The 12,595-nt window shown below is 38.0% G+C and overlaps 1 protein-coding gene across 1 annotated transcript in view; it reads left to right on the top strand.

The window, feature by feature from the left end:
* MYO3B (myosin IIIB) overlaps nucleotides 1-12,595 on the top strand; it is a 214,168-nt gene that overhangs the window by 195,152 nt on the left and 6,421 nt on the right. The window contains 2 exon segments of the mRNA XM_074873256.1: nucleotides 3,292-3,313; nucleotides 3,315-3,337. Of these exon segments, the coding sequence (XP_074729357.1) occupies nucleotides 3,292-3,313; nucleotides 3,315-3,337 (45 nt within the window).

Raw genomic sequence — 12,595 nt, 5'->3', positions numbered from 1 at the left:
AAAAAATGTAAATACAGAAAATTTGAGGTCAGGCCCAGACAAAATGCTGGGCTAGCTCCCAAGGCCTCTCTGCATCTGGGATTGTTTGATGTCAGGAAGGCCCTCCACAATCAGAGCCATCAGTGATGGTGGCAAAAAGAGACCCTTCAGATAAGGCTTTCTGTGGATTTGTTAAAAGACATTGTAAGTATTAAAGTCTTTTGCAGAGCTCTCTATCTGTAAAAATCTGTGGCTGGCTGGCTGCTGGCCTCCTGGCTGGGCTGGGGAGTACAGAGGCTCCACCCTGTTCAAATGAGTAGAAGTGGGTCTTCTGTGAGCTTTAGAGAGGTGTTGGGATAGATGGCTCCAGCCTCAACCACTCTCACTCTCGTCATGTTTTTCATAATTAGTTTTTATTCGTGTCTAATTCTGACAGTGTCAGAATGTCTGTCTGCACAGACCTGCATAGTTCCTGGACCTTTAATTGATCCGAATTGCCAGATTTGACTTGATCAAAGTTTTGCTGAGCAATGATACCTTCACGTTGGATTAGTTGAAGGCAACATTGCAGAAGCAAGTGCCAAAGGCCACATTCGTAAAGGAGTTGCAGTGCCTGAAAGAGTCTACTGAAATGTGCACAGCTGGCATCAGCAGACCTTACATTCACAGGTACATTAGAAAATCGCCCTAGACACCAGGACTAACTCCTTAGACTCTGTAAGCTCAATAGAGTTGCTTTTTGTTTTCCTATTCTAGGTCCTAAGATCTTTTGGCACCGTTCTGGGCATTGTTGTTTCCCTAAGACCCCCATGAAAATCAAGCTCTGTTGGAAAAGCAACTAGGAAGCAGAGACATCTTAACTAGAAACCAGTTTTAAAATGTGGAATTGGCATACATTTTACATTTTTATCGAGTGTGTATTTACCAATTAGTCAGCAGCCTGAGCCAGTGGATTTAATGAACTTTGTGTGATTTATGCATAGTTTTTATTAATTGTGCCAATAGGGATAAACGCTGGATACAAATAGATGCAGATGTCTCACTTCTTTCTCCTTTAAATAATACTATTTCTTGTCATTAAACTACTTTATTTTTACCTACTCTAAATGTTGGAAAGTGATAATTTTTTACCTTCGATGCTACTGTCCTTCCAAAGGTAAGGCTCAAAACTTTCACCGACCCATATTTTCATCAGCCTGGGCTATGCCCAAGGCAGATACAGAAGTTCAGAGAAGAAAACATTTTCTCCTTCTCCCCTTTCTCCCGTCAGTGGAATGTACATTAAATAGTAAGTAGGCCACAGAAACAGTATGTGAATGACTTGAGATCCTGGTAATTTGAGCAGTCAGAGGAAAAGGGGGCCAGCACCTGGCTTTCAATCTCTGTTTCAATGAATATTTAACTACTTTATGCAAAATGGGACACTTTCAACAAATGAGACTGAGAGGAACCTACCTAAGAATATTTTCTAGCCCAGCAGTTGGGTTACTCTCCTGAGAAGCATGATGTTTGGGTTCAAGTCCCTGTACCAAATCAGTTAAAGGAGGTGTTTGAAGCTACATCTTTCACAACCTAAGAACATGGCCTAATCACTGAGTTTTTGGATATCAGGGGTGGCAGCACTACCTCCTCTGTTTTGGGAAAGGAGCCCCTTGTGACAAAATCAAAATGTTCTGTTTTTGAGATGCCAGAATGAATTGTTTCAACATCTCTGAAGTTTTTTCATGTTATTTCAGCTGAAACTGTTAGCTAATATGACCTGAATTCAGGAAAAAAGTTTCTGTTGCCCTAAAATTCCAGTATTAGTGAAGAAATAATTGAATAAGAAAGAAGTCTGACTAACTTCTAACTCAGGTGCAGTTACAGTTGTCTGGTCATGGCACTTCCTGAAGAGGGCCCATTAGTGACTGTGCCTTACAGTTTTTATTGGGGTGCTCCTCTTCTACATAGTTGGAAATCCCTCCCCTTTAAAAATAAGGAAGGCTGTGGTCTTGAGTATCCAGAACTGAAAGCAGATCTAAATTATCCTGGCGTGACATGCTAATAGCCAAGAAGTAGGAACACCTTTCAGAAATCTTTAAGCATTTTCACCCATTATACACCATTTGAAGCTTATACAACTAAATACTAGGCTATTTTTAAAGATTAAACCCCCTATGCACATTGGCAAGTCTAATGAGATCGTTCTATTGACTTTGTGTGCTACTTTAATAGTTTCTCATGTTCGAATGCCAGTAATCTAGAAGAGACTTCTTGATACCATTTAAAAAAAAAAAAGCATAGACACTTCTTGTGATGTCATTGATGGATTCTTTTTTCCCATTGAGTATGGACAGCACATTTTTTTGATTGCCATAGTTCTGGTTTTACTAGATGTTAGAAATATGGCTGTATGCCATATTAGTTACCCTTGGCAGCAGCAGAGCACTTCTTATCCACAGGTTTGCCATGAGTTCCTTAAAAGGATAAGAGAAGTGCAGTTGCAGGTAGGGTTACTGGTTTTGTCCCTTTAGTTCTACATGAAGTACAAATTTTGCCTCCTCTTCAGTGATATGATACATGGCAGGACATGCAACATTTACTTCTGACTATTTTCATTATCCACAAATAAAACTAGAAAAGGTAATCGGGTGTACTCTCTCAGCTCCTTGGTCCCCTTGAACCCTCTCCTACCATGGTGTTTCATTACAAGGATGAACCCTGATGGGCTCACCCTCCTTTCTGCGGGCCCAGGTTTACAGCTAGTGTTTGGGGACTCATGTCTTTCTTGAATAGTAGCACAAGCTACTGCTCTTTCTTGTGTAAGAGGAGCAATACATCATGTAGCTCTTCATAATATGATTGACTATCTCTTCCCCTGTGTGCATTGAGCTCCAGTGAAATAAGTAATGATGATGTTTAGGATGTCATCGTTAGACATCTGAATTTAACACTTCAGCAGATGACTGGGAAATTTATCCCTCCCAAGTCCAATGTTGCAAATTCTCTGTTTTCAAACTGTTTCAAAGTCCTGGCTCTCTGCAGCCATGGGGGAAAGAGAAAGAAAGAGTTTGAGATTTTATATTTTTAATATTTGAGAACATTAGCCCTTGGCTGGCACTGTCAGGTGGTACAGGCACCTTCTCATTGTAGGCCACACAGCAGCTGTGTAGCCTGCCTGCTCACATCCAACCCTGCAAGGCTTTATTTTGAAACATAGTAACACAGAGCCCTCTTTCTCTAAAAAATAAATACACAAAATGCATAAAGCTAAAACTTCATTTGCCAAAACAGCTACCTAAGGTGTTTTGTATCTCTGCATAAACTTTCCAGATCAAGTCCTAATAGCAGAGATGCATGCAGAATGAAAAGAAGTATGGTAAGTGTAGTTAACCTCTACAATGTATTTTAGAAACAAAAATAAGGATTTATGGTTCTGTGTAAATAATGTTACCCTTTTTGTACCATGGATTGTTCTGAACAAAATCATGTCAACTTAATGATGAAAGAACAGTAATGTGTTTTGAACAAATACGTATTATTGGTTGACAGTAATAAAAAGGGATAAATCATTAAATAATAACATATATTTTAAAGACTATCGGTCCTGTCCTACAAGGCCTCAAATGATCCATCATTATGCAGTGGCATAACACATTGACTTCACGTAGATTGCTGGCATGAGTGAGTGTTTGCAGTAAAAACTGAAAATCTTATTTTGCTGTATGTGGTGTTGTAGACGGTTTTCTTCTAGAAAATTGCATCTTCAGAGAAGAAAAAATATCTTTGGCACCTCATATTTTGTGGCTGCTTTTTGAAGTTACAAATAATGCAAAATCACCTAATCAAAAATGAAATGTGTGACGAGAGGGAGATAATTTCCTGCCACTCTACCTTGTGAAAGCAAACAATGAACTGTAACTTATGGTCCAGAAGTCATGTGTCTTTGCTTTTTGCTATATTATAATTTAAATATTTTTTTCTGAAATGATAATTTTATGGGCCTCTTTGAAGTGATTTATGTGTTTTGTACATTATTTGAAAACATAAATTTTGCTGATTATCTTCAGTTTGCCTCTGTCCACCCACCAGTCTCATATTCATTTAATTTAAACAGCAGCTACATGTGGAGTTGATGCTTTCCATGAAAGAAAAAGTTATGCTTATTTTATTGAAGAACCTAACATAAGAATTTTTCATCAAAGATTAGCTTGAGCACTCCTACATATTATTGTGTATTTGTAGAAAGTGTATGGCTCTCAATTATCTCTGAATTAAAACTGCTTCATGAGTTAATTCAAGTATTGTGTAGATAGAGTACTGGACTTTTAAAATTTATTATATCTTCTACAAATGAAGAAAAATGTGTATTTTTCTCTGCCCATAGCCTTTTACTTCACAGGGTCTTTTAATAATCAAATTAATTAAGACAGTCCTTTCTAAAGGGAGGAGTTTAAAACTGTTAGACATTTCCATTTAAATCATATTTCTCTAAACCATATTAATATCAATGTGTTTTTCTGATACTTTCTGGTTTTTCCCTTGTATTTATATGCTTAGTGTGGGGCTGGCTTCAGAAGAACTAATTCTGGTAGTTGAAGGCGTGCATCAATGTTAGCATTTTCAGGATATGAGCCTTTCTGCTGGGGACAGGATATTATTATGGCATTACTTCAGTAGGAGACTTTGATGAATCTGTTCACAGTTTTTTAGGTTTTGCTCCACAGAAAAGTTAGTATAGAATAAGCCATAATATAAATTTATGATATAGCAACCCAGCGCACGCCAGTGCTTTGCAAAGCTGCTCAAACTAGATGTGAATCAGACCCTGGAGGCAGTATAGCTGGATGAGTGCAGTGCCGTGCCTAAGCTAATTAGTCCTAGTGAGAAGCAGGATACGTCATGCAAGAGAGTTATATTAATATGGCCATACTTCTCAGCTGTCCCAAACAGGTGAATCGGAAGTGGCATTCCGTGTCAATAGGTGCACTTGCAATGCACTAGTTTATTCATGTTGTAACTCTGTGTGGTCCTTTGTAGGTCATTCACACAAGGAATTAGTGCACAGTAAATAATAAAGTGTTAATTCACAACTTTGCATGCTCTGCAATACCCACAGACCCAAGTACAGAATCGGGACACAAACAGAATATGATGTTGCTATATCACAAGCTATTCTATAGGGATATATTATTCAATTACCAACCAAGAATCTAGTACTGAGTTGTAAGAAGGGGGTTGAAAAAAAAAATCAAAGATCTATAGTAGTTAAGAGGTGGAAAACATGTCCAAATCAACTCCCCCCAAAAATTTCTGAAATCACTTAGTCTGTATTTTCTGGAGTGACAAGAAATTACATGTACCTACACTAAGTTATCATGAAGAAGCCTGATTTTCCAGAAGGGCTGAGCTGTAATGGTTTAAAAATCAGCCCTCCTAGTGCCTCAGTTTGAACCCTGAAATCACCACTCACTTTGGTAAAGAAGGGTTTGTTAAACTCTGAGGAATAAAATGTCATCAAAGTCACTAGAATTAGTCAGGTATTTATGAGAAAAACTAAAAGTCTAATTCTGTAGAATTTACCAATTTAAAATAAGTGACACTCAAGTACAAAGACTGTGTTCAGAGGGGAATATGATACAGCGAGCTGATGTACTAATGCAAGCTGTGCCCTGTCAAGAAAGGTGATTTCAGAACAAAACAACATATTGTCATATAAGCAACTCATTATAATATCGGAAAGTCAACTCCCTTTATTTGTATATGTACACATATGTGTATGTCTTCCTCTGTTCCCATGAGCTGAAGTCTTTGCCAAATTTTTCTTTAAATCTTTTAGGAAGGGCTAGATGAAAACTACACATATTCTATATGCTTTGCACTCCCCAAACTTTTACTCAGGTGTTGTGGCTAGGTATCATGAAACATATAGCCTAAAATTGCTTTATTAGGATTGAGATCCCAGTGTTGAAATTCCTTGCAGACCTCCCTCACTTTTCTTTAAACATCTTTTCTACATTTTCTGAATACAATTTACTACTACTGGAAGCTCCCATCTACATTTTCAGGATGAAAGTTAATGAACTACCCCTCTGGAAATAATGACCCCACATTTTATGCATGTCTAGTATTCTACCATGAGATTCATAGTGTAGGTTGTCAATAAAAGGTTTGTGATTTGAATTTGGAAGAAGGAAAAAAAACTCTAGATATTCTTTCACAGGATACAGACATCTTTAAAGCCTGAAGGGTTTTTCTAGTCCTACTTATTTTTCTAACTGTCATCAACTGAATAGTTTGCTCATGCTTCTTCAGTTTCTCTTTCAAAATATTCTCTCCGAATTTACTGGCCTGAGCTTGATTTGTATATCACTTGTGAACTGTCACTAATTGTAGGTCTAATGTTAGGAGTCCCATCAGCAATTAACAACCCCTTAAAGGAATGGATCACTGTAGCATGTAGGTCAGCAGCATTGGTTTCCTTTATCTAGCCAAGATACCTTCTTTACTTCCAACATTTACAAATGTCAGACCAAATCACTGTAGCAACACTGTGAAGCAAATACCTAACTAGTAGCATTTTTTCAGGCTTCAGTCAAGCTTTCTTTAATACTTCCTTTAAAAGTTACTGCTGCCAACTACCTTGAATTCTGAAAAAGAACTTCTTTCTTAATGAAGAAATCTACTGAGAGTTTTATCTTGAGCTTCTACCATTTATTCTTTGAAATATATGCTGAATCTGCTACACTCAAATTTGAGATACTAGTTGTATCAATATGGACCCATGGTTTCAAGCCTTTAGATATGCAAATTGTGTTTCTGTAACGAACAAAACCTTAGAGACCATGCTGTTGTGGTTCCACAGAGCCTTTATTGCGCCTCATCATTATGCTAAATTAATACAAATTTCCTGTGTGTCCAGAATTCAAAGTCAATCAAGTGGCTTAATCTCTGAGGGTATGGGATAAAAATGCTACAGTTTGGAAGGTGAGGGATTACCTTTAAAAGCATCCAGGCTATATGCTAGGACAGCAACTCTGAAACACAGGCTGGTTATGAACCACATCCTGACTGAGTGTGAACTTACAGATTGCCTCCTGCCCTAATTTTGATTGCACAGACTAACTCCCCACATTTCTGTGATGCATTTTTGGCGACTTCAGTAGTTGGCTCTGTAGAGAAGCAGTATTAGAAAAGTATTTGTGATTTGTTACTATTATCTAATGCACTGAATGTTTTGACTTTTTATTTTTAAAGTTAATCGCAGTGTTTACTTTTTATATGTTTCATCTTTTTCCCCATATGCTTTGCTTTTCCTAGCTAGAATCCACAAGATGAACCAGTGCCAAGTGTCCAGTTAGTTTTCTGAGGCATATTAACACATGATATACAGTTCTTGGGATCCACAGTCTGCAGTTTAAAAACTTGTGCATTAGCAGGTCCAAATGTCCAGTCTAAAATTGGTGATACTGTCATGATATTTAGGATTTCTGGTTTAAAGTTGCCAAAGCTATTTTATCAGTCACTTTGACTAAATCATCATCTTAATTCTTCTGTGAAGGAATAGCTGTCTCATCTCATTGTGCAGAAGTAATAATGAGTGGCTCCATTGTTGCTGCTGTTTGTGAGGATTTTTTTAATACCTTTTGTTTTGGAGCAATTTTGAAAATTTCTCATACCTCCACACAAGATGTCATTTTACTTTGAAAGTCAGGGAAGGACAAAATAGTCAAGGTTCTTTCTAAACCTATTTTCTTTAACTTCACTAAATAAATAAACTGCACCAACAGGCTGAGTCCCAACCATGACATAATGTGATGGGACAAGCTGTCATCATGGCAAGCCTCTGGGTGCACAGTGCCTGTGTAGGTCTCCCAGTGTTTCTACATTAAGACTAGTACCTTGGATGAATACTTACAAGAGAAGGAAAAATGGGGCATATCCAGAAAATTGAAGAATGCCTGGCTTTCCTTTGTATTTGTCTTTGCATGGGATTTCTACTTCTGCCTTCCAGGAGCTCAGGCTGATCTGATGCAGTGCTAACCAAAAGGCAAGTGTAATACAGCTGTCCTGTTATAAGCAGTTAAAGTTGACCTTGAAATGATCTTTGCATTGAAGACTCTGATATGTACCTTGTGAGGAGTTACCTCAACCTCAGGTTCAGGTGTCTCTTGGGGATTTGGTCTGCTTGAATTTATTTTAAGTGGATTTCTTTCCTGGTTATTTGAATGTTAGCAACCTCACAAAAAAATGAACTAACAAACAAACAAAAAAACCTACCATAAGAAAGAGCATTTCCAGTCCAATCTAGGTCTGTTTAGCCTAATTTCCTCTCTGGCAGTAACCAAGAGCAAAAGCCTAGGGTATAGTACAAAAGTAGGGCAAGCAGAGATATTTTCCCAGAACATTCCCCAGCCTTGCATGGTTTGTGGCGCAGGGATTTCCTGATCCGGAAGTGATCTCTTTGTCTTTAATTGCTCTCAGTATATTTTTCCCGTGCAAAATTCTTCATTCACTTGTATTGATTATACAGCATTGCTCAAACAGCAAGAGAGACATCACTTACCTCACATGATAATGTAAGATAGCTATTTCTTATCACCTGGTGGCTATTGGATTAAGCAAGTCTTCTGAAACCAGGAAATATGCTGTGATGTGTAGTAAATCCAACATACCTGAAATGTCCTAGTTTTCATCAGTAACTGTCTCTTCTGAAAAGATCACAAGAGTTAACCAAAAAGCAGCTTCCACAACTGCCTTGGGTCAAGTTGAAGGAGGGGAAGAAAAACACTAATCAGTTAAGTTTTCTTCATTGTCCAGAAGTAGTTTCTACCATTCAGGATGGTTTGGCATGACTTTTTTCCTTAAATTAAAGTTGTAGCTGTGCAAACCTCTTGGGCTTTGACTAGTTAGTTGACTAGTTGCCACACCTCTGAAACCTACTATTAGGTGTTATTACACGCAGCACGTATGACCGGTAGAGTATATTCAACATGTATAGGAAGACACATCTTCAGGACCATACTTGTAGAAACATGCTGTTTGCTGACAGGTTTGAATCTTACCTGTGTTAGTCACTGACAGTTTAGTTCTTTGGTATGCTTTGTTTAATGTCTGCCTTTTCCCTTTACAGTTAAATCACTCACAATAGAAACTGAAAGAACTGACAAATACTGAAGGATGAGAATTGTGTTAGAAAGGAAAAAAACAACAAAACCCAAGGTTCTAACTATTTATAGATCTTGTTTCCCAACAAAATGTATCTAAAAGCCATTGTCTCCGGGTTCAGAGACAGCTAAATGATTGATTTCACATAAAATATTTGTTGTTCTAATTACAGTATCATCTGGGTCGTTGGCAACAAACAGATGCAAAAACAGCCTTTACATACCATCTTGCAAAACTTGTGATTTGCTTAGTGTGCTTTATAATCTAAAGCATATGGCTTTGCATAGAACTGCAGTACCCAAAATGAAGCCGTAAGTAATGAATCACTGGGTGGAAGAAAACGCATTGCTTCTGTTACGAGTTCTTTCAGTGTGTGTATTCAAATGGTTCTGTTTAGGGTTATAAACAAAAGGCTGTGCTCACAGTTTTAGCAGTGTGTTACAGATTCTGGGATGCACATGACATCAAAGAGGCTACACTAATTTCCCTAGCAGTCTATGGCTCTTGGCACTATGAGCACACTCCATCTGAATAAACAGAATTCTAGTTCACCACAGTTGTGTGGGGGATCCGAGGTGATCATGAAGCTTGGTTTTGTTTTATTCTAAATTTTTCTATTATAGGACTTTTTACCCCTACAGATTCTGTGTTTTCTGTGAATCTGGTAACTACATTTGGAGCTATAGACTTAGACTACAAAACACTTGACACTGAAAATAATTAAATCTAACTTATTATTCTTACCTACCAAACCCAAGTAAAAACTTTGAGTGCCCTGGAGTTGCAGGATTTGCTAAGGATTAATCACTCTTTCTAAGCATTAATATATATTTTTAAAGTAGTTAACATCCTTTCCCTTAGCAACATTTATGTGAAACTCCAGTAAGATACTTTGTGAGAGTTAGCAAGGGCTGAGGCCTTGTAACTCCTCAGAGGACATCTGATTTATCATTCTTTCCATGCTTGCTTGTCAGTAGCAGCATGAAGAGCACCAGCCCCCATAAATATTCCTGGACACTCTTCTGTAGGGGAAAGGACTGAGGGAATTTGGTGGCAAGAATGGTTCCCGTCATACTATACCTCATTATATCAACAGAATGGATGGCCTTATTGAACATTTGCAGAGCTCTGAAGCTACTGCTAGGTAAGCATGAAGTATCCTGGAGAGAATTACAATTGTTAATAGTACTAAATATGCCAATAGGCCCCCAGGCTCCTGATGTTACTAGATTAATCAAATCCTCTGATGCCAGGACTTAGCTTCTGCTGCTTTACCATAAATGGTTTATTCCCTTTTCTTCTTTTCCTTAGTTTCTCAGTATCTTACTTGATTGTTTCATTTTTAGTCTTTTTCCTGTCCATTTCTCTTTCCTATAGTTTTCTCTTTCCCCCCTCATTAACCTCAGAGGGGAAAAGAATGTATTAGAGACATACCTAATTACTTTAGTCACCAACTAGTCTTGCACTTTATTCTCTCCTACCCTATGTTGTTGTCTCTTGGTGTGGTTTTGCCTGTACTAGATTAAAATCTTCAGAGACTGTGTTTATTTTCTATCAGCCTCCAGCATTTTTGCAGAACTATCATAATATAATTAAATTTATAGCATATAGCATAGACCTGATAACTTCATTATTGCCAAATAAAGCTACACATTATTCTGTAGTTCTTGTTCTGTGAAGCCTATTAAACCTGTTATCCTGTCCTTGCTTCTGATGCATTTATAGTTGGTAGCATTTAACAGGCAGTGTACAAATACCCTGTGATGTGGGCCTGGTATCTCTTAATGTGTGCTCACACTAAAGTCACAATGACTGCAGTTTAGTACAGGGATGTGCAAGGTAGTTTGCGTTAACTGGCTTGAGTGTGGCAGGCAGGCAGGCGCAGCAGGTGCTCAGTGGGGGCTAACTCTGCTTCTCAGGCAAGTTTTTTATTTTACTCCCATTTTGTATTTATGGTGTGATGCAAATTTGTGCAAATGGTGGAGAATCATGGGAATAAGAAAGGAAGGCAAATATGTTTGTATGAACACTCCTGGCCAAACAGCATTATGTGCCCTTTGTAAATCTCTCTTTTTAAAAATAAAGCTGAAATAATAAAAATCATAAAGCCTAGTTCAGTTACAGCATTTTTACTGCATGAGTAACATTCAGTCACTCCCATTTAACACTGATATGAATGGCACCAGAATTACTAGCCCCTTGAGTCCTCTGCTCGAACAGACTTGTATGGCACAGAAGAAAATGTAGCTGTTCCTTGAAATCAACATGCTGCACGTAATTATCCACTTAGCATCCAGTCCAGGAGGAGCATGTATTGTCTGTGAGGTCATTTCTGCATTTGCCTAAGACTTCAAGAGAAAAAGTGAAGTTAACTTGCTGCCTTGAAAAATGATTCAAAACTGGAAAAGCTTGAAAACATCAAAATACATATAAATTATCAAAGGAGAACAAAGACAAGTTTTTCCACAAAAGTCTTCTCCCCAGGCTATAACAATGCTTTACATAGGCATGATCAATATATCCAGGCTTGAGAACCAAAGTCTTTTGGAATAAATTAGACTGGCAGGAAAAGAAACAAACAAAGAACAAATTAACATGATTTTAAACATTGCTTAAATTTTCATGAATGTAGACCTTGAGATGTTATGATGAGATCCCATGAGTCTGTGCTAATATTTGCTTATAATTAAGGGTTGCACTTTCATGTTTCATCTGATATTATAGATTGGAAATCAGCCACATGCTTACTATTTTTCTTGGTCATACTGATTTATCTAATTTATTTGCTTACTCTGCTATAATAATATATATGATCCCCTAAATGGCCTCATTACCTTTCTTTTAGCGGGCTGCCCCTTCTCGTACACTAAATCTCCCTGCCTGAGTAATTAGAGGAGGACTACCCTTCCTGTGGTATTAGGTTTGTGTTCACCTATAACAGAAAAATAGGCAAGACTAACCCCCTCCAAACCTTCTTTGGGTATACGGCTTCAGAAGGAAAATGAGAGTACTCAGCTCCACCCTTCAATATGTGTTGTAGTGGATGGAGTCTCTTCAGCAAGGGAATTGGCGACGCAGCCTTCTTTGTGACACTGACACATTGGCAAAGATCCCTTCTGTGCATTCTTTGCTAAAAGTAAGATGTCATCCAGAGTTTAGAGCCCCCCTCTGTGCTGCACCAACCTTAAAATAATCTGACACATCAGTGGATTTTACAAGTTCCAAATGCAGTTGTAGCTGCCTCATCACCATTTTCTCTACAGAATTCTCCATATAGGAAAAATGAGCAATTTTCCACAAAGTTATCAACATCAAGGGGTTTTTGAAGCAAATGTTTAGTCATGAACAGTTTATGAAGACCCTAACTTCATTTCAGAGAGAAAAATCTGATGACTCTCAGTTCCTCTGAAGAGCATGCCGAGTGCCTGGTCCCCAAGTTTTCAATACCAAGATAAGCAGGACAAACAGA

Source organism: Strix uralensis, chromosome 6 (genome assembly GCF_047716275.1).
Source record: "Strix uralensis isolate ZFMK-TIS-50842 chromosome 6, bStrUra1, whole genome shotgun sequence".
Taxonomy (NCBI): domain Eukaryota; kingdom Metazoa; phylum Chordata; class Aves; order Strigiformes; family Strigidae; genus Strix; species Strix uralensis.
Note: the sequence above shows the minus strand (reverse complement) of the source record. Positions and strands in the feature narration are given on the sequence as shown.